General features: G+C 40.7%; 1 protein-coding gene across 1 annotated transcript in view; it reads right to left on the bottom strand.

Moving 5' to 3' along the window:
* The window catches only part of LOC117936794 (carbohydrate sulfotransferase 15-like), a 34,485-nt gene extending 11,119 nt beyond the window's left edge, over positions 1 to 23,366 (bottom strand). The window contains exons 1-3 of the mRNA XM_034860163.1: positions 23,119 to 23,366; positions 2,219 to 2,818; positions 323 to 662 (exon numbers count right to left, since the gene is read on the bottom strand). Coding sequence (XP_034716054.1) covers positions 323 to 662; positions 2,219 to 2,656 — 778 coding nt within the window. The 5' untranslated portion in view covers positions 2,657 to 2,818; positions 23,119 to 23,366. The remainder of the gene's footprint in view (positions 1 to 322; positions 663 to 2,218; positions 2,819 to 23,118) is intronic.
* Positions 23,367 to 24,965: the final 1,599 nt, after the last annotated feature.

Genomic DNA, 24,965 nt, shown 5'->3' with positions numbered 1-24,965 from the left:
CCCCCCCCCCCCCGCGCGCGCTACCGAAATGTGTTTAAATTATGGCGTTTTGTTACAACAATCAACATATCTTAGCAGTATGATGGCATTAAGTATAGGAGATGCATTTATTAATGCTCATGAAACAGGCAGGCCTGCCTTTGAGACTGACCCTTTTGAAATGTCTGTCAATGAGTGCTTTTCTGAAGCCCTCAGAGCTAATTTTACCAAAATAAAATACTGTAGAGAGTCACATTTCACACTTTAAATGCTCTGGGGCTCTCATTATTGTGTACCAGCCTGGCGGCCTCTACCACAGCAAATTTGAGTTTTCTTTACTCACCAAACCTCTTGCGGGTCCACCAGTGTGGCTCTTTGAAAGTGGTGAACTTGACGTCCGGGTGCAGCCTCAGTCTGTCATACAAGTCTGTTGTACCACACTTTGGTTGGCCAATGATATAGAAATAAGGAAGGCACCGCATGCGGTAGGGTTTCCCATCGCGGTGAAACAAGTGTTCTCGGAAAGTGTTCCTCAAGTGCTGAAACACTGTCCGGAAGCGTCTTGAATAGCGTGCATACAAGTTTGTCCTGTATGGGTCTGAGGTAATATTCCCAGTATATTCCTCATACCAGCAGGGGTTCTTGACACCAGGCAGGACTTTTTGGGGGATGGCAGAAAACATCTGTAAAGGCAAAGAATGCAGGCTGCTTTTAAGCTTCTGAATAATATATAAAACATTTCAGACCCTTGAAGTTATCATTGCTATGGGTGCACGAGGAAATGTAATCACCTTCCAGTCATTTGACAGACAAATTAAAGGAAGTGGTTTGTTTCAACAATTTAAACACATTTTGGCAGGTGTAGGGAACCACCACCGGAATGTGATCCAACTGCACGTTCATGACAATTTTATGCAAAAGGATACACTCTAGAGGGGCAGTAAATTGCCTTTAGACGCACAGACACAAGTGAGTGCATAAATAAATGTAGTGCAGTCAGAGAAGTTAGAACTGTGTCAGATTGTTCACATCCACATCAGATGAAAAGTGTGGGAGTTGTAGCCATTTTATACACAATCCTCCAGGAGACAAAAAAAAAAGTTATTAGGCAAGTTATCAAACTTAAAGGAAGTTGGGATTTTTGGGAACCTTTTTTTTCCATCAGTCTAGTCCTCAGCATGATCAGTTGGATTGAGGTCAGACCGCTGACTTGGCCAGTTAAGAACATTCCCGGTTTGGTCATAAAAAATTCACAAGTTGTATCATTGTCCCAATACACTGTCCTAAAAAGAGCTATCAGTCCTTTACGGATTACCCGGTGTGGATGGGGACACCCTCCATTGTTTATAATATAATATAAAAAGTACATTTGTAACGCTTTTTTTACAGCAGTGTGTCCATGAACGCACAGTCTGCTCTTGGAGTGTATAGCAGATTCACGTTCTACCGTTGAAGTGAGGCAACACATTTTCCAAAAGTCTTTTTCTCTTTGCGTTAGAGAACTGATTTTTGATGATCAAACACGACAAAGGCCGACATTACTATGACTCGCTCAGAGCCTGTGTGAGACACCACTACTTTAAGGGCAATTAATGCCGGATCCATCCAGAGACATGGTATTGATTGTCCCGCGGCCACACTCTTCTATTCATTAGCTGGTTCAATAAGAAATTAGTTATGTTGCAGGTAGCCCTCACACAAGCCATTATCATTAGGATTAACAATTAATTGAACCAGGCATTGAGGTGAGACGGACACTGCAAGAAAGCCTCAGGGCCAACGTGTTGGAAGACTGTGGAATGACTGAGCTTTAAATTCCTTTGAGCAAAAAGAAAATGGTGGAGACATATGCAATTATCTGGTGTGACATGAAGTGTCCTACAAGGCTTTCAGAGCAGTTTTTTTAATAAATTAAATTTTAAACTGCTGTGGGAAATTACAACAGTGTAGCTGGTTTGAACCGGGTGTAGATGGCATGTAGTTATGAATACTAATTTAAATCACCTTTTTACTTAGCATTTAATTACGCTTCAAGACACATCTGTGATTCTCAATTAAAAGAGAGATCAATATCACGCTGGGCCATGTTTGTTTTATGATTAAAATAGAGAGATACTGTAACATTTAGACTATAAAATATTGAGGTACTAATTATAGCAATAACTAAATACATTTTTGGATAGAATTTGCGTCCTTAAGATCTTTTTGAATAAATGAGGACAGATATTTGTTTACTCACATGTGGCTCACTGTTAACCAGTGCCTTTAGCTCCGGGAGCTGTCTCCTGCTGCGAAACTCCACCTTGGATGTGACAGATTTGACCACCAGTTTGATTTGTGCATAGTCCTTGACTAAGGAGAAGTTGAAGGCATAAGGTCCCGGGCTGACCAGGCTGCTGAAGTGGTAGGGGGACGGGGTGAGAAGGAGGCCCTTCTTGTCTCCTGTCAGGATGTACGAAGCCATGATGAGGAACGTGATGGCCAGGCCGAACAAGACGCTGTAGAGCCGGATCTTGCGGAAGCCGCCCAGGGTGCTCCGTCTCGGCAGCTCCCGTTTGACCTCTAGGACTGCAAACAGGTTCATGGGCGTGTCGTCCACCTGCAGGAGCAATGGCCTCCTGCGGTAGTCGTCCACCGTGGAGCCCAACAAGCTGTATTTGTAATCCATCTGCGTCATGTTGTTAACAGCCTGTGAGTCCCAGTTGACACAGCTCAGACACAGGTGGGCGTTGTGGAGCAGGAGCCAACAGGACAGGAGATTGTGGGATGGGGGAATGGCTGACAGTTGATATCCATGATGGGTTGTGGAGTGCAGTCCACGTCATCCACTTACGCCTGCCTAGTAAGTAGAAAAACACAGTCAACTACATTAATCACTGTTTAAAGGGTGATGGCAGATGCTGTAACTTCCTAAACCTCAGAAATATTCAATCTAACCTTTTTGTTTCTACTTACTTTTCTGGGTAACTGAAGCTTCCCCGTTTTAACAATAGCTGAAAGAGGCGTCAGATTACCCAGAAGTTTCATTGATGCAATACTGCAAAAAATTCACATCCTGTTCAAATGCTGACTTGCATTTGTGTATCTGCTTAATTTGGAAACCAGGTCATAACCAAGGCCAGGCACTGATTGAAGTTGTTTCCGTTATAGTACATTTCCTCTAAGAGCATGTCATCCCATCCCTCAGTCACTGCATAAATGCCAAAATAATGCCACTTTGTGAAAGCAGTCGGGGGATTAGATAGCGGAATGGAATTTCACTTAAACCTCTGCAGTTGTATCTTCAGCTTCAACAAAAAATATAGAAATTGACAGAAGAACAGTGAAAGAAATCTGTCTGGTCTGAACATTGAGTGTACATGAAATGTGCCTAAGATGCCATAAGTCATTCTGTAAAACTACAACTCACTTCAAAATGTCACAATTCCATGGAACATCCGACCATTTGATTCCAATTAACAATTGAGCAACAATCATGTTTTTAAGATTAAAAACTGATTTCCCTGACCTCTTACACTTCCTGTTTTAATCAGACAGCACAGCAACACCCTCCCCAAATCTCAGTCCTCCAATCCTCCAGCCCTCCCTGTGCAACAGAATCACAATATGGAGGGAGTGATAAGAACGAGGGATGCATTCAACCTAGAAACTATGAGGCTGCGTGTCAGACTCTCCTGGGGAGAGACATGAATATAAGAGATACCCGGTCTGGACCGGAGAAGGGATTATATTATCAGAAAATGGTATTCCTCACTGTGAAGTCACATGGCTCAACAGTTGCCTACAGATAAAAGGAGGGCCAATGTCTAAAGGATGAGAGAATTGGGGATCTTTAATGATAATGTCCCTGCAGCAGCAACGTGTAGTTTTATCCTTGAGGCTTTCTTTGTGTCTGGAGCCGAGCCAACATGATGGCAGTGAACACAATAAAGCATAATGACAAAAAGCCAACAGAGCTGAGGGTTTAGGACCCTTTTCAAAGGATGAGTGGGATGTTCGAGAATATGGCTGAAGCCTTGAAACTGCATGGATACAGCAATGAGGTTGATGTTTATGCTAGTGCTGTCAGTTAAACGCGTTAACAGCATTAATGCAAACCCATTTTAAATGGGTACATTTTCACATGATGTTGCAACAACTACTAACTTCAGAAAATCTACAACACCACACCGGATCTAGCTAGACCGAAACAACAACAGGCCCGCCTCACACACTTGTTTGGCCTTGCGAGCCGGCCAAAGAGTAGTAATGTTACATTTTGAGTTGATGGCGAATGTAAAACGCCAAAATGGATGCCAATAAGATCCCGAATGGAAAGTTTACATTTTAAAAAGTTACCAAATGGTTCCATTTACAAGACCAAAGTGATTTGTGTGTCCAGTCTGAAATACCATTTGATGGCCATGCACACAGCTGATGCAAACCCCCCCCCCCCCCCCCCCTTGTCAAAGTATTTTTTCCAACCTTTTATTGATGGATAGTATTATTTGCTCTTAGTGTGAATGTCTGCTCCATGTGAGTATGTTGGTGTGAAATTGAACACTAAATAATGGGACAAAATCAAGGTCAAATCAAGGAACATTTAGAATAGATAAAAATGTGTGTGAGTTAACTATGACATTAATGTGATTATATATTTTTATCGTTTTACAGCACTAGTTTATACTTGCATCCTGCTCGCATACCTCATAGGAGAAGGGCACTATGGATTTGAGTCATCGCTCCTGCCAACGGCTGCTGATGTCTACCCCCCCACCAACGCCCATCGCCCACACCCTTCGCACAACTCTGTATCACGTAGCTTGTGGCAGAGCTGATAAGAGCGTGGCTGGAGAGTGCCTGCCTACCTGCTCAAGCATGTCATTTACCCCCAGCTGTGCCCTAAGCGTCACCACACAGCAACAGTCTCTCCTGGAGACAGGTGAAGAAATAACGAGCCACGCTCTGAATATACTGATTTATACCCGTCAAGAAGTTGTGTGACTACAGTGTTAGGATACATTTTCTTATCCAAGCAGTCTGTATTGATGTGGGGTCCCATTTTCATAATTTCTTCTTTTTTTTTCGAAGTGATGAAAGCTTCAAAAAGACTAAGAAATGTAATTACTGCAGATCAGATGTCCTTTTCCATCACAGAGATGGACACGCCGCCGTGGAATAAAAGCGCTAAAAGTAGGATGACATTTTCCGGATTTGTGCTTTAGTAACAAGACCACTCTTTGCCATTGACGAGCACATATGTGCGCATCTGTAGTCATCATGCCATTAGCACCTATTGATTGTCTGTGTTCTTCATTAAGGCTGAAGTATATGAGGTGCTTGTGCTCAAGGCAATGTAAAATAGAGGGAATGAGTTAGCGAGCATGAGGGGGTAAAGATGGAGAGAGAGTGAGATGTAAAAAAAAAAAAAACTGTGTCATTGACGAGAGACTGTCACTATTAAAGGAAACTCTCGTCTAAATCAATCAGTCAGCTAACTATCAGTGGGCGACTGACTGTATGACAGATCTGCTTTATTCACAAAGCAAATATGTTGCTCCTGTCCATCAAATATGATGAAATGCCATAACTAGAACAGAAATATGGCTTGAGGGCAGTGGACAAAAAGGAAACAAGGTTGCATCATATACCTTTGCTGCTGGCAAACCTTGAAAATATCAAAAACACTGTGGATTTAAACATTTTCCTCATTAAAGATGGATCTTAGCCACATTTATTTCAGCACTTCCAACATGACGAAGTGCCTCTGACCATGGCTCATAACATGAGTTGGTGGCTATTTCTAATAAGGGTTTACTGTAAGTAAGTAATAACTTTATTGATAGGTAATGCATTGTTTAATGCTTTATAGATCAGTAATAAGGGTGGGGGGAAAATAAAGACAGCATAGTATCGCCATATTTTCAGTGGCAATACTGTATCAATCCACAGGCTCCAAGTATCGATCTTTTATTATATATGTGTTGGTCAGTTTGTCTGCTTGATCAGTAATGATTGATAAGAAACAATTTGGTTGCCAGGTTGTGAAAATCCCTTTGGCTGGTGTATATCCTCTGGCATAATGTGCTTTGACTTTTTACTCTTAGTATAAGAAACAACATTCGTATCACTATTAGAGCTATACAGTATATCGAATAATATATGGGTCCGTATGCAATTTTGATGTAATGTGACCGTGCCTCCAAGAAGGTTATTTTTTTTTATATATATATATATATATATATAGACACACACACATACATACATACATACATACACACACACACACACACACACACACACACACACACACACACACACACACACACACACACACACACACACACACACACACACACACACACACACACACACACACACACACACACACACACACACATACATACATACATACATACATACATACATACATACATACATACACAGACAGTAAAGGCAAAAGGTTTGGACACAACTTCTCATTCAATTTGTTTATTTTCATGAGAATTTACCTTGCAGATTATCACTGAAGGCATCAAAACTATGAACGAACACGGATGTAATTATGTACTTAAAAAGTGTGAATTAACTTCAAACACACGGGCATCAGTGGTAATGGCCTGCATGCTGTGCAGATACAGTAGTTCCCTCCCTGTGTGGTGCAAATGGAATAGCTGCGGCCTTAATAACTCATCAGAGGGAGACCTCTCCATGCTGTCCACCCTGTCATTCAGAGACGGAGCAGGCAGCGGAACAGGCAATCGTGGAGATTTGTTTAAAGTCGGCCATCTACGCCGCTCCTAGCTGTCTATCCCCTCTCTGGAAAAGCCAACCAATCTCACACACTGGCAGCTAATTGCCGTTCTATTGTTTACCTTTTTTCTGCCTTTCTTTGTGTTTATAGCTCTCAATACTGTATGATTGATTATTTGTGTAAAAAGATGCAGTGCGGCTGGACACATTATCTTTTATTCTACTTTTATAAAAGCACCAATCTATTGTGTTAATAAGATTTAAAACTTGTTTATGATATGTAATATGACAGCTTTTCTCATGCTGTGGACATGGAAATTAGCTTTCTTTGGTATTGATTGTGAAGACAAAAAGTGGTGACACAAGACTCTACTTGAAGGGTAGAAATATTGTTCCATTTTCTCGATGTCCATGAACTGTGGTCGTATTCCGTAGCACTGTCACACTCCACAGACCTACTGTGCATTAATTAGTTCCTCCAACCACAGCGACGAATGATTGGCGGGGAAATAATTTGCATGGCCTGCTGATGGGCCCCTGAAATGCCCTTTTGTTTTGATTTGACGCAAAGCACCAGCTTTCTCTCAGGCTGCTCTATATCACATTATATAGTTAAAATATCTTATCCCCACAGACCTCCCTCTGTTGTCTTCATCTTTGACTGCTGGAAAAGATTAAAAGGCCTTTTTCGGGCACAACTCTAACCTATTTACTGTGGAACTCAGATGTTTTCTGCATGTTTTCCCTTTGAAAAATGGTGCAGGCAACTCTTGGAGATACTCAATAAAACAATTTTCCTCAGTATATGTGTCTGTCCTCTGGGGACTAGAAGAGGGAGGTCTACTTATATGTCAGAATATGTTTTATTATTCAGTGCTGTTTGCATAGCATGTCAGCTTAAACTTATCTGCAGGAGCAACAGGCAGATTAGAGGTTGCGTTGGAGACAGGGATGAAGTGGAATGCATGGTTGTGAGCTTTTTCACAAAGTGAGACGATAAGTTTTAGCAATTGTGATCCATATTACCACGAAAAGTCAATGGAAAAAAATGTGTTAAATCCTCAAAGACAAATTAATCACTGGATACTACATTTGTAATCATTGAGTTTAATCAGAGATATGAGGATTATGAAGGAGGAAATCAAGGTGTCATTGGACTAAGGGTAAAGATATGCATACTCTAGATGCAAAGTGTACGCATTACAAACACTACGGACATCATGAGGCACATAGTGGGTTATACTGATCGACAAACAGGAGAACAAAATGTAAACAAGTGATAATCCCTGATTCATTGTGCAGGGCTGTAAAGTAATACACACATCTTGAGTGTTGCCTCATCCCTTTACAGACAGTAACATGGTATTTTCCATACGTCTGTGACAGTAGTCAAAAAACAGATTAATGCAAGTGTAATGTGCACAACACTATCTGCTTCCAGCTTGCCTTCCCAACCACAGAGCCAGAGAAAAGAGACAACGCAAGGAAGCTTGGTACTTGTGCTTCATTCAAGGTGTGGATGAATATAAAACATGAGCACAAAACGACTGAGTGGACTAAAAAATCTTGTGAGGAAGACAATTGGAAGACCTTGAGAATAGAATAGCACACTCTGTCCACAGAGTCCTTGTGTGCAGCTATTTGGGAGTACCCTCGACCTACTCTCACAGACTGATTTCCAACCATCCACATGCTGAAGAAGCAGTTTGTCATTCAGGAAGAAGCCCGTCCACAGAGCCATTTCCCCTTTAGGACCACTTACAGAGCCTCCAAAGCAAATAAGCAACACAAAACTGAAGACTACTGTAAACAGCTAATGACTTCAGACCGTAAACAGAATGGCAGTAGTGGGTGCAGCCTTGGGCTAAACGGCTGATTAGCTGACTGTAAAAGCCAGTACTAGCTGAAGGGCTGCAAACACAATGCGTGTTCTCTTCCAAGAAACAATCTGCTCGTCCTCAGTACCATGACCTCTTAACATTTCCAAGAAACGGGAAGTGGATTTTGGTTGACGTCCACCAAAAACACAGGATGTACTGTCGGGCAAAAGCGTGATGGAAGCAGACAGAGGGAAGAACAAAGAGGGTGTCGTTGCTGTGTCAGCTGAAGAAAGTGGTTTTTCCATCAGGCCACTCACAATAATTAAAGTTCAGCATTAGGCCACTACAAGGGTGGAACAGCCATGAGTCTCAGCCTGACATGTGAAACTCAAGCAACCTTGTGATTGGTTAAAGAGGCTAGTAATAAATAGCTGCTGATGACACTGACACTGCCTTCTCCAGTGTCGAGGTTATTTTAGTTTTCCAATGGGATCTTAAAGAGACAAGCGCTCTCCTGAAACTGTGCATATGTGTCCTATATGTTTTTATATCAACATCTTTTCAGCAAGCAAAATATTAATTTCAATTCACGTTAGATTGTTTTGAACTGATCACCGGTGGTTACGCTGGTAACAACCAGTGCAGTTTAATACTACAGCAAACTGTCCTCTAGCAGCTACTTTGTCAGCGAAGCAGCAGGTATATCTGTTTACTGTGCAATCAAACAATCTGGACACAGTACAGTTGGTAGAACTTAGAGGTGTCTGTCACTTGCAACTCTTCTTCAAACATCTAGCTGCTTCTTGTTCTATTTACTTCCAAAAATGTAGAATTATTTGCTCATAAAAAAATTAACAAAAGCGCTGTTAGCTTGTTATGTTGACACATTGGTTGGAGTCATCGTTAACCGCAGTGACAAATATGAACTAGAACTGCGAGCAGTTATAACGGGGTGCAAGCCTCCCCGCGCCAGTTAGCCCAACGCCAGTCGGCAGTGGCAACCCGGGAGCGCATGAAAGTGGAACCCAAAGCGAAACGGTGGGGAGGCACATGTAACAGTATGGATTAACTGCACCATGACCCCAAAAAAACCCTGGGCTTCTAGGCTGGATACAAAACCTTCTGTAAGGGACAGGAAGACAACAAAGACATCAGCAGAACTGGGCAACGGTTATTTTTTAGCTCAAACACAGTATGTTTCTACTAGTTAAATTAATAAGTTACAAAGTTATGAATCAGAAGTGCCATTTGGCGTCATATGACACACTCAACCTCAGAAGGGATCAAATGGGCCAGAATGGTCTACATTTATTATAGCGCCCCCTAAAGGCCTATCTTTACCAAACTTGGTACAGAGCTTCCGAGCGGCATTGCCAAATAATCATCAAAGGTTTGGTGTTGATAGCATTTACTGTGGCCGAGATATTGCAATTGCAAATTTCCCATTTAAATGCATCGACTTTTTTGACAAAACCTTTTCAATTACATAGGTTATTAGTAAGACAAAATTAAAAAGGCAATTTGAATCCACCAACCGTTATAAGGGGATGTAAATGGTATCAAAGATGGGCTTTGATTATTATTACAATCTATTTTACTAGATTTGGTCTCCCACACACCCAAACGTTATGTTTCCTGCTGCAAGAAGGTATTGATCAGTTTCACAGTGCAGTTTAAAGTAAATAAGGTTGTCTTGTGATGAGGACATCTAAAAAAAAATAAGAAATGCTGAAAGTAAAGAGAACAATGATGAGAAATCGCACACAAGAAACTCTGTTTGCTTTTCACCCAGATCTTTGTATTATTGATTTTTTTTTTTTTTAATCCTATTGTAATCATCAAATAAATACTCCATAATAAATCCATGATATACATGAAAGTGATGCGCCTTAACTATAGAGTACCTATTTAAATATATGAAATTAATTGGAAAAGGCATCATTGGTGGAGTAAATGAAGCGAGAACCTAGGCAAGCTACTGAAGCATGAAATTACTCCTTATGATAGCTTGGGAGTACAAGAGAAACATCTGGAAATGGGATTGCACTGGATTACAATGTACCATCAAATATACTGATAATGGAGTGAGCAGGAGCCCCGTGACCTGTCAAATATGTCCACCCCCAGGGCTGCAGCCCCTATCTAATCATGTAACTCACAACAATGTAACACAAGCAAGCAAGAAAGAGAAGATTGGTATTCACTATGGTTTTGAGTGAATTCTTTTGGCATATTACCCAGGGAGAAGTCATCCATCACATTCCCCCAGATCACACACACTGATGACCAAAGATCCAAATCTAATCTCCAGGAAGTCAGGCAGCATCCCCCCACCCCCAGGAGTCCAGAGGACCTGACCGTGACCTGACCGAGGAGCCGCCGGGTCAAATTATCAACACTGTTTCACTGCTGAGGAGAAATGTGGCCTCATTCCTGGATTCATAACTGCTGCTTTGCTGAGATTTCAGGCGGAATTCCAGTTCAGCATTTTCTTCCATCTTATCTTTTATTCATTATATTAATTTCACTGGCAGCCTCCCACAGCCTGGGCCTCCTTCTGAGGTGGATAAGTGCTTATCATGGTGTCATAAAAAGCGCAGAAAAACAGTGGCTGCTATTTAAATTATTGATTACGGTAATGGATATGTTATGGAGAGCATGGGGTGCGCTGGTCCCTAGACGGAACACATACAGTGAGGCTAAGTTGTAACCGTAAATAATGTAGATATAGGAGGACGGGGTGAAAAAGTTCACGTGTCCATCTGAGATGGGAGCCTGCCTCGCATCAAATTAGGAATTAACAATGGTAAATTTATTTGAAGAGCTGCATCGTTAACAAAATGAACAATCAAGGATTTTTGTGTGAATGAAAAGGAGCTTCAAGTTTGAGGGGCATATGCAAAACAGTGCTGTGTTCACAGCAGCAACTTAAGATGAATAATGTATCAGGATGGACTTGGGTGTGATGTGTCTAAGTTATTATCTATCTTTAGAAAATGTATACCCCCATGAATTCAAATAATTTTCCTTGTGTGTATTTCAGTATCTTTCTTGCTTGTGTTGGAGATTTAAAAAAATATTTTTGTAAGTGACATGAAGTCATTTCAATTCAGTTGTTTTTCCCCCTCTTTATCATATTCCTTGTTAGTGAAATATTAATCTGTCTTGCTGACAGATTTGGAGATGTAGGTTGAAATAAAAAACAGGAGAAATATGATTTTGATTCACGGCAGCTCAGTGCTGCCGCATATTATGTTTTTGTAATTTGTGAAATATGTGCCAATTGGTTTCTCATCCCCTTAAGGTCCATGCTCTCGTGTTTTAAACCGCCAATAACGTGGGTGGCAAATGCAGCCTGAAACATTTATATCGAGCACCATTAGCAACTGAGCATCAGAGCTGTTTCCTAGAAGGTGGATAAAAATCAAGGCTTCCATCAGACACTACTAAAAAGTAAAAACAAATGTGTCAATCTTGTGATTGCATTTATACATTTCCACTGATGAAATTGGAGGGAAACACAAGAATACTGTACTCGGCGCTCAAATTGTCCCTTTACCTAATCTGACTTCTTCCTTCAGACAACCACCTTTTTCATTTGTTCAACATCCTACCAACACCTGCTCCTGCTTGCCTCCCCATTATGAGACCCGGCAGGCCGTCTGTCTACATGTGGACCAAAGTTCAATCTACTGTTAATCTTACTTTTTGACAAGAAGCAGACAGAGCTGTGAGAAAAGCAGTTGGTAATTAATCCAATGGGAATGTTTACTGTTTCCAGTGAATGCCTCTGAACCCACAATGCAGCATAAATGGCTCAGGTCCAAATCGGCTTACAGAAAATTTAGGGAAAAAACGTAACACGGGGTAGCCTCTAGCTCACCCAGTAAGAGCAGTCGCCCCACGTTGGCTGAGTCCCGCAGCGGCCTAGGTTCGAATCTGACCTGTGGCCCTTTACTGTGTGTCACCCTCCCCCGATCTCTCTCTCTCCCTTTCATGTCTATCCACTGTCACGAAATAAAAGGACAAAGCCCTCAAAAAATCTTTAAAGAAAAGTTTCTTGTTTTGTAAAAAGAAGAAACAATGTTGTGGCTAGGACTTTCAAGGCGATATTTACAATTAAAACCATGTTGCGGTTGTAGGGTATTTTTCCACCCACATGCTGTTGCCCATTGACACTGTAAACCCTATTCTATGTTCTGGAATCACACTGCACTTCAAGTTGGTAAACCGCTACTAAATTGTGCCTTTATGGCACATCTGTGCCACATATAAATAAGTATGTATTTTAGTAAACTCCGAAGGACAATCATGAGAGCCAATGAAGGTGGGAAGTGGGAGACATGCAGTACTGTCGATCCAAATGCTCAGAATGTCTCTTCCTGACAGAAGTTGTGAACATAAAAGTTTGAGTGATTTACAAAAAAAAGTGCATCTAATGTGTTACTGATCCTGGAAAAAATTTCTTCTCTTGTTGGGTATATTTATTTTTTGCTTTTCTATTCCTTTTCCATCTTGCTCTTTGCAACTTCTTATTGTTTTCAGAAGGTTATGTAATGGTTTTCCACACAAAGAGGTTGATCTAATTCATAAAATGAAGTTATAAAAGTAATCAGAAGTGGAGATAGGAGGTTTTCACCTAAAGGTGCTGACATTATTCAGATTTTTTTTATTATCAGCTTTCCAGCATGGGGAAATTAATTCAAAACTTAATTGTTTTAAATCTATCGCACTTAAGCCTAAATAGCAAACTCTTTAGAGGTTGTTAGCATGATTACATACAATTCCCGAACTACAGGTTACTACTTGTTATGCATGCAGTTAAACAATGTTTGTGCGATGAAGTTGGATTGTGTAGTGGTGTTATTAGTCTTTACTTTACCATTCACTGATGTTCCTTTCATTATTTAAAATGAAATGGGCACTTGGGAGGTTTTGTTTTTCTTGTAAATCATTGTTCTCAGTACGCCCATATGTTTTAAGTAGTTGCCCAGCAGAGACCATCATCTTTATATGATGAGGGTACCCTGGGCTCGTATAAGCTGAAGTCACTAAGGGCTTGAAAGGAGCTCATTTGTTAAATCAAATGAGGCTTGTTAGAAACTTTCTTTCCAGTTGGGCTGTTGCTCTGCTTTTTCTCATCTTCCTTCAAACAAACTTGTTTATTTATGCTGGAGGAAAATTTGAGTATCTCCTCCACAATCTTTGTCCTGCATGCGTGTGTGCGTGCGTGTGTGCAGTAGCGTCTCACACCTAGTTAACACTCAGTTTCATCTCTAACTGTGCTGAGCCTCCTGCCAGATAGGGATATGTGCACAGATTGAGTGTTAGCCTATGACTGCCAAGAAAACTTGTGAACTAACAAAACGTAGGCTATTACTGAGTCAGCTGGCTTACTGCTCTCCACTCGGGAGCAGGCCTGATGCAAACAGTTTTAGGGAGGCTACTTGAGGGCATCCCAGTGGATCCATAATGTTAACTTGGCCTGTGGATTTTCAACTTTTTAAGATGCTGTGCTTTATCTTCCTCCTGCTACATTATATTATTCTCCTGGCTTAACGGAGAGGCAGACAGGTTAATTTTCCAAATTAAGGGTGAGAATATAGAAGTCTCCTTTTTAATACGGAGGATTAATTCCATGGTATCTTCATTTTTTTAGGTTGCCAATTAGTGCCCCCTCTCTCACAGAAGGATCACTTACACTGTAATTTGAGTGTGAGGGTTTAGCATAAATCACAATCATGCATTGGCCCTATTCAGTATACTCTAGTAGATTGTAAAAAATAAATAACGGTTTAATCACAACTCTACCTGCTTGGCCATACCCTGATAAATGGAGGGATGGGGAGAGATGTTCTAACTACAACAGCACATCCATCTCGCAAAGTGTAAACAATTCTCTGGTTCGCCAAAGGTTCATACTGGCAGCAGCTGCCAGCCTAGATATAAAACTCAAGCTCCAAATTAACTTGGCAGGATAATCCCCCAAAATCATGAAGGAAAAAAAAAGCGCTGAAAGTGACATTTGAACAAATGCCTTGTGACCTGGGCCAGGTCGGAATGCGTCTCCTCACTGCCAAAGGGCCTGAAAAATGCAAACAGCCGTGCAGGCGTGTTTGACGCTTCTGCTGGACATTTCAAGGGTGTCTGGTAAACGGAATTCTGTGTTACCCTTTGAACTCAGACAGATGTGCAGCTAGGTGGAAAGTGCATGCAAGTTTTTTGTTTACCGGTCTGAGCGAGTTAAGATGCCGTGCCTTTTGCTTAGGCCGGGGCTTTGGCTGCTTACACTTACGATTACCACCAAAACAATGCATTCAGTTACATTACTTGGACGTAGGGTTAGGTATCGTTCTGTTTATTTTTCTTTAAAAACGGTCATTTCAAAAGAGAGCACAAAACGACAGTCGGCGACATTTAAATAACTGCTTGTTTATTGCCAAGGCCATATGGTCAAAATTAAATGATTTATTAATAATATAACAATTAACTTATAACAAGAGTACACGTAATACACTTATTTTCTGTCATATGGCATTGTTTTGTTTTGTTCCATGCCAATTTGCAACACAGTAATACAGTAGACCTTATTAATTGATATTGATTTCAATATTGATCGATCCATCACCAAAGATTCTTTTGTCCTTTAACCAACTGGTTGTCAAATTTGACCCCTTTTAAAAAGGTTTATATCATAAATATGGAATTTATAAAAAAATCAAATTACCACTAACAAGAATGGATTCCATGCAAGACTTAGCAAATACAAATAATCACTTACGTTGAATTTTGGGTGTAAATTGAAATGGTTTCAAATCAGCATCCCGACTAAACTCATCCACTCAACATACGTCCCTCTGATCTTAACTTTTAGTCACACACCCGTTGGTGTTATCTCTGTCCCTCCCTGGCTTTTAGCCACTTTAAAGTTAGCTAAATTTACCAGTCAAATGGGGATAAAACACCGAAACCATTAAAACTCTTGGAGTGTGAGGGGGTGTCTTGCAACTCTGCCTTCCCACTCCACGACACAGGTTCATGGATCTGATTGTCCACGTTGCTGTTTGGTCCGGTGGATACCGGTCGTTAAGGCACAGGTGCCATATCGGCACTGGGTTTTGGTACTCAACCCTACTTGGAAAATGAACAGAAGTTTAACTTATCTGTGGTTTAGTGATGAGGTGACATTAACAGACGGTTTTGATGGTTTGTAGGTCATTAAAAAGGTTGAACTGAAAGTTTCACACTTGCTCATTTATAAGGGGTAGCTGGAGGTAATTGGAAAATGAACACGGCTGTATATTGTTGAGGTCCCCAAAGGTCTATGTTGAGGCCCATTAGATTGACATCTGGAAGACATATATTGTCTAAACACACTCACACTCGCACACACAACCACTAATACTGGGTCTTTCTGCTAACCTAAGGGATTCCATGGCAACACATGAAAGCGTCCATGATCCAGTGGCAGCGTAAATATAGATTTTAAAAGCCTTGTGTGTGAAAACAGAATCATTGTTTTTCGATTTTGTTTCTCTCTGAAAATAAGTTTATGTAGAAGAAAAACAATAACCCAGAAATGTGGATGCACATTACATTTATATATTTTATTTCTATTATAATTATTTTGATTTAAACTTAACTCAGTAGGGCTTTGGTACATAATCGACAGCCCGTTTGCCTTTTCTCCCCATTTTTCTCTCTTTCTTACAAGTAGATTTTTTGAGCTATAAATGTCCCTCATTTACCAACATGTCTTCATACCTAAACCACCAACCAGAAATACTTGGTTAGGGATAGGGAAAGAACAAGGTCATGGCTGAAAGAGACTAGCGTTGATTGTTGGTAGGAGACAAGTTGCATACAGTACTTTGAACAGCCAACCGTTTATTAGGTGTGTTGGAATTAATCATTGCATTGATGCGTCGCCACGCGGACGCGGATGATTCTGCTTTTTTTCTTTTTTGCCTTGCGTCTGCTGTGTGACTGCCTTGTGTCTGCTACATTTAGGAAGTTTTTTTTTTTTTAAAGAGAAGATGCAATAAAAATGTGAGTGGATTTGCATCTGACTGCTTGAATTTATTGATGAAAACCATGTGTAGCAATATACAGTATAATACAATTGAGGAGGTGGCGTACCGTGATGCATCTAGGTATTGACTCGTTGACAGGATAATTGTAATCAAATTGAATTGTGACGCCAGTAAAGATTCACACCCCTACCATCTATCCTCGTCCGTTAGTGCTAGACTTCTTGCAGCAGCAAAAAAAACTTTTGGGCATATGGAAGCTTTAGATTCAAGTGATTATTGGTTTTAACGAGGGTCTTACACATGTCTGTTTTGATTTGAATAAGTTATATTTTCCAAGTTATAAGTTAATTTTGATTTTGCCCTCCAAAATCCAAGAAAATTCAGTGATCAAATTCCAAAATATGAGCATATTGTTTTTTCAGCCATTTTAGCGCTAATGAAGAGATGAGACCAGTGAAGTATTTAGTACACAGGGATTTTTACATAATTGTAAACACGCAATTTTCCCTGCATAAGTAATGTATTCCAAAACAGTCCCATAAATCAAACTGCTAGCTGCAAAAGGGGGTTCTCATTCGCCTGACTCCATCTATAGCGCACAACTGGCTACAGATGGTGAGGGAAATGAAAGCCAGTTTAGTTTCCCATGCGTCATTAATACAAGAAATGACCCCTAGCTTGGCAGCGGCACACAGCAACTCTGGGATGCCAGAATTACCTTCCTACTCAGCACAAAGTCCCAGCATGATTTCCACAATTCCACACAATGTCCCATGTTACAGCAGGAAAATGTCCTACAGATATGTAAATATCATAATATCATAAGTGACACACTTTTCAAAAAGATGTTTTTTTATGTGTGAGGTGTTGTTTTCATGTTTTGTTCTCACATCACGTTTGAATTATTGCTTCATGTACAGCATTAAAAACATGGGGTTTTATCCCGTGTTATTTTTTAAATTTGTTTTAACTGTGACTGTCGATAGAGACAAATCCCAGGTGAAAATGTCACTATGCAGAGTTAAAAATGTAAAATGTTTGCATCCAAAAATGACATGTCTAGAAAGCATAAGTAGTTTGAATTTACAGGCAGATGTTTGTGTGCCTTTTTTCAAAAGGATGTATCTGACTTATTAATGTCTCAAGAACTGCGTATAATGTTGGTAAGACCGGTTAAAATGATTCTTAAAGAGTTTAGACTTTAGAGACTATGACAAGATTGACCACAAACAAAAAGAGAATGAAGCATGCAAGACACGCTTCCTCCCGGTATACTAGAGCCGAGAAGAAACTTCCGTGCAAGTCATTCACGAGATAAAGCAGATTAATGTCTGTCAGCACAGCTTAATCACTGTAAGCTCATCAATCACAATGACAAATAGCGTCAGGCCGCTGCTTCAATCAGACAACATCTTCTGGAGTGGTCGCTCGTCAACAGCCACATAAATCCTGCCCGCTGATCCACTACTCTCATCAGGAATACATAACATAACTTCATTGGAGGATCTATCCATCACTGGGCTGCTGCATGCAACGTTATTTTCAAAGTCCGACTTCTGCACTTGAGCACAGTCAGAAGGCAGCCGGCTGCCGTCTCTAGATCATTCAGTCTAAAACTGGAGCCCGCTGTCACTTGGATGCCAGCTCACGAAAACAGCAGTCTGTCGATGAAACATTTATGCAACAAAGGGTTACTGGTGACAGGAGCGGAGCTAAAGATGGCTACATTAAGAGCCGACATGTTTTGATAGGTTGCTGAACAGCCAAGGACTGAACTTTAAATAGACACACGGGTTGTTTATGTTGATACAAAACTCAATCTGCATACTGATGAGGTAGACTATGCTAGTTTCAGGGTGTGTTCAGTGCTAAATCTAATCTTAAATCTAAACATTTAGGGTTGCAAACCACTATTTCCATCTTGGTTAGTCATTGAATTCATTATTTTTTTTGCTTGTTCTTGTCTTCAAATTGCTTGCTTGTTTTGATAGTCAAACAGCAAATAGCTGGACCCAATTAATATTTTTGCATTTTTGGTTAACTAAATAAATGATAAATGATTTATTTGGTTATCAGAACTGTTGTCAATAAAGCACTCAAGGACTACAGAGACTGTCAATTTTCAAACCTGCTCAAAACACAACAGCAACGCTACATTACATAATGGTCTTTGGTCACAGGTAAATAGAATTTATACCTACTTATATCTACTTTTACTTTTTACCTATTTTTTGCTATATTTTAATTATATATTCACATTAATTTTAACGTCACTTAGTTACACTGCAATATTGTTTTTTGTACTATGGCAACCGCACTTTACAATACCTTTTTATTTGACGCCACTTTACATTCATTCTATACCTTCTGCTCATTGTCTGTTGTTTGCCAGTTTGTTTGTGTGTTTTACTTGTTTGTTTTTTTGCTTTTACTTTAGAAAACCGCTGCTGCTGTAACAAGGGAATTTCCCCACTGTGGGATGAATAAAGTATAATCTAATCTGATCTCATCTAATCTAACAAAACATGGTAGGTAAAACAACAGTTTTAGGAAAGTCCAATGTTGACCGTTTCCAGTAAAATCTTTCAGCTTGAGATACATAAATCACATTTGTAGGACAGTTTGCTGACCCCGTTGTGTGTTGATGTTGTCTGCATACACATGGGTTGAGGGTCCGGTCAGTCTGTGAGCCCTGTGCCCCAGAGGACCCCTTTCAGGCTGCACGCTGTGGCCCCTGAAGCACTCTTTGACACTAACCTTCCTGCGGCAGTGGGTGAAATTAAAAACCCTTAAAAGAGCGGTCAAATGCTTCATTTGAGAAACACAGAGTGCTGCTTCATGCTCTCAGGCTGAAAAAGGAGATGTATCCTACAGAAGGAAACAAGAAAAGTTGTCAGAGGTAGCCATGCAGGGACATAATGTGTGATACACTGGGGGAACGCAGGGTATCTAAAGGACTGGTCAGAGGTTTTGGGGATGAGACACTGAGGCCCTGGGATAGCCGGTTGCCCCGTCTGGTGCAAAATGTCCCAGACAAGCCTGTGTGCTCACAAAAGACAAAGTGGAGCAAAAGGAATTTGGCAGGAAGTCAGGCAGCACAGTGTTTATTATTGCTTTCGGATTTCTAGTTATTTAATAAATCATAACAGCCAGGGCTGTGAGAAAAATGTGAACCTATTTCCCAAATATGGACATTTCCTCAGATTTATGGGTGGCGATAAAGACGACACCTACGTGAAAATGAAAACTTAATAAACAAGAAGACCATTGTGTTACATCTGTGCGACGTTAAATGCAGGACGGCAGAACAATTCACACGAAAGTCTTTATTTTTTTTAACCCTAAACGTCTTGGCTAATAAAAGCCGCTCCCCTGCATGTTTTGCATATTACACAAAGACACATTACTGTAACAACATGGGAACAAGACAGTCACATAATGCCAGCCAATTCCAGGAAGCACCCCCACACCAAAAAAATACTGCTTTGAAGTTACACTTGTTTCATCTTCTGGACTCAAACTAATCCAGTCTGCGGTTCGACATCCAAACACGACTGAGTTTCATCACTGTCGGCGTCTGAAGACCTCTGTGAATCTGAAAAGGGCAACAGCTCTGTGCATGTGTGCTGCTACATTCCCCCAGTTTGCATGATGAAGTGGCTTTAAGAAGGTCATTTAAATTGATTTCCACCAGATTCCCCTAGCCATTTCAATGGAATTCCCTTCACTTCAGAAATAGCCGACAAAGATCGCGGGAACAAAGGCATTCCCTCTTTGTCTGTATTGCAGTAATCAAGAGTCTACAGCTGGTCTATTACTGAAAGAAGCATCGCCGGAATCTCTAATGAAAACCATTTAATGGAGAATGCATCCTAAAAGCTGCATTTCCTGCTGTGATCACATTTACATGTAATCAAAGTCTGGTTGAAAGACTAACATCTTGCTTTATCATAATTGATGGAAGAGTTGTGACATAATTGGTAATTATTCCTAGTTCTGCCTCTTCTTTGCATGCTCTTTATCATGTTGCACAAAGCCCTGCTTCAGATGCGGATTTGACAGTGCGTGACAGTGTGATTCATTGTTTATTTACTTTAAATTCTTTTAAATGAATACTCCATCCGCCCACTACAAAGACCAACGTTAACGTTGCATCTAAATCAAGAACTAGCCGCCGGAAATATTACAGCTCAACTTATCTCGGACAGAGTAATTCATCAAAGTGCTTCAGTCTCTCCAACGAAATCTGCTGTGGGAGAAATGAAATGGGCTCAAACAAAACCGAGTGCCTGCTAGAGGCCACGCACACTACACCCAGTCGTGGCATTTAAATCATTCTAATCAGCCATCCCTCCCCATGTACTGGATAATAATATATTGCAGCTAGAAAAAGAATCCCCTGCCACATTTACGACGCCTACGTCTCACCATCCCACGCAGACTCTGTACCAACTTGTAAGCAAAGTGCTACACACACACACACACACACACACACACACACACACAGGCATGAAACACACACTGAGTGGATATCTGGTAGGGGTGTGCGAAAAAATTGATTCATACTCAAATCCCGATTTCACGCTCTGCAAACTTATATTTTTTAAATTTTTTTATTGTATGTCTGTTAAAGGTCCCAGTAGCTTGCAGACAACACACACAACATACACACACATCATGACAGCATGTTAATATAACAAACAAATCCTCATGAATTATATGGATAGGAATACATACATTGGTTATATATATTGGTTTTTTGAATTGAGAATTGTTTTTGAATTGAAAATAAATATCGAATCGTGAGCCCTAAAAACAGAATTGAATCGTGACATTTTCGGACTCGTACACCCGTAAGATCTAGCCATGCCATGTAAACAGTATGTGTGCATCATTATGAAATATGTGATTTAAAACTGTACGTAGGCTACTCTTTAGTATGACTTATAATTATATTGTTCATTATGAGTTATGTCTTTTAATTAATATCAGATTATTAGTTTAGCCTAAACTGTCCAAAAAAAGGTAAATTCACGAATCAACAGTGTCCACAGTTTATGAGGGTCTTGTTTTGTCCAGTTAAAAGTAAATAAAAAAATAAAAAAATCAGTTTACATTGCTACAAATCCGATTTAAAAACAAAAATTACATTTGAGAAGGTAACGACCGAGAATATTTAACATTTTTGCTTGATAAATGACTCAGACATTTAAATTCTTGATTCATTTTCTCTCATTCTACTCATCGATTAAGTGCTCCACGCGCTAGTGCTCTTGACAACTTCTTTATTCCCATCCCGTCGGCCTGCCTTTCCTCCGAGTCACTTTGTTTTCCGTGTAAAACCTGGCTAATGTGCTGGCAAGCCGCTACCATGGTGCGTAATTGAAAGCTCAAGTAGGCTACAGTAATTAAAATCCCTTGTTTTACTCCGCACATTAACTTATTCAACTCGAAAGTAATGAGGGGAAGAGGGAGGAGGTTAATGTGACGGATGCACCCTGAAGGCATCTCTTAAACGTTAACCAAAACGCATCAGCCCCTCGCATGAATCCATCGCAACAGCGGCGCATAATCCGGATGTCTTGCGATGCATATAAATCTGAATCTGACGAGAAATCCCTCATCTGTTAACTGTTAACTGAACAGTTAGGCAGTGAAGGATGTTGGGATGTAAACTGTGGAAAGCTCAACCGGCAGTTGCTTTGATGGTTTCTCAGATTGTGAACACATCATACCGTATAATGGTCTATGGAAACATGCATCTGCGTGTTTGCAGCCCGGCTTCTTTTTTTTTTTTTTTTAAAGGGTTAAAATCCAATTGGAAATCGTTCCCATTCAGTCTCCTATTTGCCTTGCGGCAGTTTGTGGTCAATTTGCTGTCTCAGGTAGGACAAAGAGATGAGAGGACCACTCTGTCCCTCCTGAGGCATCCCCTGCTCTCATTGGTCAGCGGGACATCTTTTGTTTTGGCTCCCACGCGAGAGGAGCCGAACAACGCATCTCACGAACGGAAGGCAAAAAATATTACTTCACAATCACAGAGAAAATGTGACATCCGATTCTTAGAATCAAAGCAGTCTGTCGTAGAAGTAATGGCGACTGTGATCAAACATTCCCGTTAGTCACGGAGTAGAGAATCTCCCCGATATGCTCCCACGAGATGCGAGTCTCCTACATGATAACTCTACAACCTGCGGCTCTTTCTTCCACTTTAACCCGAGGCAAACTGAATCAACTCTTGAGTTAGATTAGAATACATACTGACCCATTCATTCTCTACGGGCAGCGGGCGCCTCGCCGCTGAAAGGAGACCGTTATATTGGCGATGTCTCCGGTTGTATACAGGGCACACAGTCCCCCCCCCCACACACACACACACCCAAAAAAACTTTTCCATTTCTGCACGCAGTCGAGACACAGTCTAAAAACAAAGGGCATGAACTTCACCCACCCAGAATTGATGGAGACAAAAACTAAAAAATGCATTGAAAGAAATCAAAATACTAATAGGCTAATAATAATATTGTCTCGAAAAAAAACGTATATAGCCATACCATGAGTTTCTTGCAGTGCTCACGCGACCACCCGGATCAAACACCTTCTCATTTCCGACTCGTACATTTCCATTCCGGTCACGGGATTAATGACATTTGTAAATCCGTGTAATAAATATGTTTTACCCTCCGCTGGCGGTTACATGTGAACAAGTTGTAGACTCTGCGCTGTGACAGTCTCTCTTTCTCTTCTGCCTCTCTCTCAAGCTCCCGATATGAACGGTGGGAGTCAGTCTCTCTCTCTCTCTCTCTCTCTCTCTCTCTCTCTCTCTCTCTCTCTTTCTCTCTCGGTCTCTGTCGCTCTCTGTGTGGGGTGGGGGTGTAAGTGTGAGGGGTGAGCTGCAGCAGAAGAGCAGGGTGCAGGGGTCCCTCTGATAAGAACTACAAGACTGTCATCTCTCTAAAATGAAAAGCCAGTCAACGTTACCATGACTAGACTTTAATAGGAATAAACATAATGAAACACAAATTTAAGGGGATTCCAAAAATAATTACTTTTACATAGACCTTAGTGGTCCCTTAATATCATATCTGAAGTTTTTTCCCCAAAATTCAGCCTTCGTGCAGAATTACAGCCACAGCCAGTCCCACAAGGAGCTTTCCTTAGGATGTGCCATTTCTGAGTCTGTAGCTTTTGAGGAGAGAGGGGTGAAGAGGGGGGGGCGTGATGTCTCTCTCTCATGGGTGAGCCAAATTCTCCGGGCGGGCAAAGCATGGAAAGGGGTGGTAACCTTACCCCTTATGACCTCATAAAGAGTAAGATTCCAGATCCACCCATCCAAGCTTTTATTTTCTCAAAGGCAGAGTAGGATACCCTGGCCTCGGTTTACACGTATCTCCATTTATAGCCAATGGGGGACCATAGGCAGACTGGGGGAACTTTTAGTAACTTGTTAATGATATATATATATATATATATATATATATATATATATATATATATATATATACAGAGAGAGAGAGTTAAAATTAAGGGTGCATATTTAAGGGTGTTTTGCTTTGAGTGACAGGTTGTCTGCCATCGCAGGAGGTGAGCATAGACTATAGCCTTCATTCGGCCCACCTCAGCCCTGTCCACACTTCACCTCTTTGCCCATCATTGGATTAGCTGACATCAGGCACTGCCAAGATGCCGACGGACAGAGCCAGGTAGAAAAGACAAATGCATAAATAGAGGTTAAGGACAGCTCTAATCCTATGGAAAGTGTTCACTATGGCTTATTTAGAGTTAGCACATTGTTTCTAGAAGGACTGTTTGGGCATAGGTCTGGTGATAGTGTACATTTGTCTTTTATGTTGCTTTATTTCCTTTTACGATTTTGTCATTGTCAACAAACCCCATGAAAAGCCCAAATCCAATAGTGTGGATAATAAGCTATATCGGGCTTTGGCAACACAGGCAATACTGTTGCCCAAAAAAATAGTATTTCATTGTTAGTTTTGGTCTTTTTAAAGGATTTGTTGACAACCAAAGTAAGAATAGAGTAATGTCAGCCTTATCATTTCATGTTATTGTCAATGCTCTAAGCACCATAAATGTTCTATTCATGTCCATTGTATCTTGGTTGAGTCAGAATTTCTTAGAGACAGATGCCTCTAACACAAAAACTACCTGCATAGTAAATGACAAAATATGCCTTTTCTAATTTTTGTGAACCGGCCCTTTTAAACTCACCATTAACATATTGCTTTAAACCTGAGCTAACGCTAAATAAATACAAAAACACAATTTTATTTAATTGTTCATCTCTATTAGTCCATCATTGTATTGGTCCATCATTGTATTATTGTGGTTCTTGTTCATCAGCAGTGTATAGAGGGATTGGTTAAGGGGGGGGGGGGGGGGG

Source organism: Etheostoma cragini, chromosome 21 (genome assembly GCF_013103735.1).
Source record: "Etheostoma cragini isolate CJK2018 chromosome 21, CSU_Ecrag_1.0, whole genome shotgun sequence".
NCBI classification, from domain to species: Eukaryota; Metazoa; Chordata; class Actinopteri; order Perciformes; family Percidae; genus Etheostoma; species Etheostoma cragini.
The sequence above is the reverse complement of the archived record's forward strand: the minus strand, read 5'-3'. Positions and strand labels throughout refer to the sequence as shown.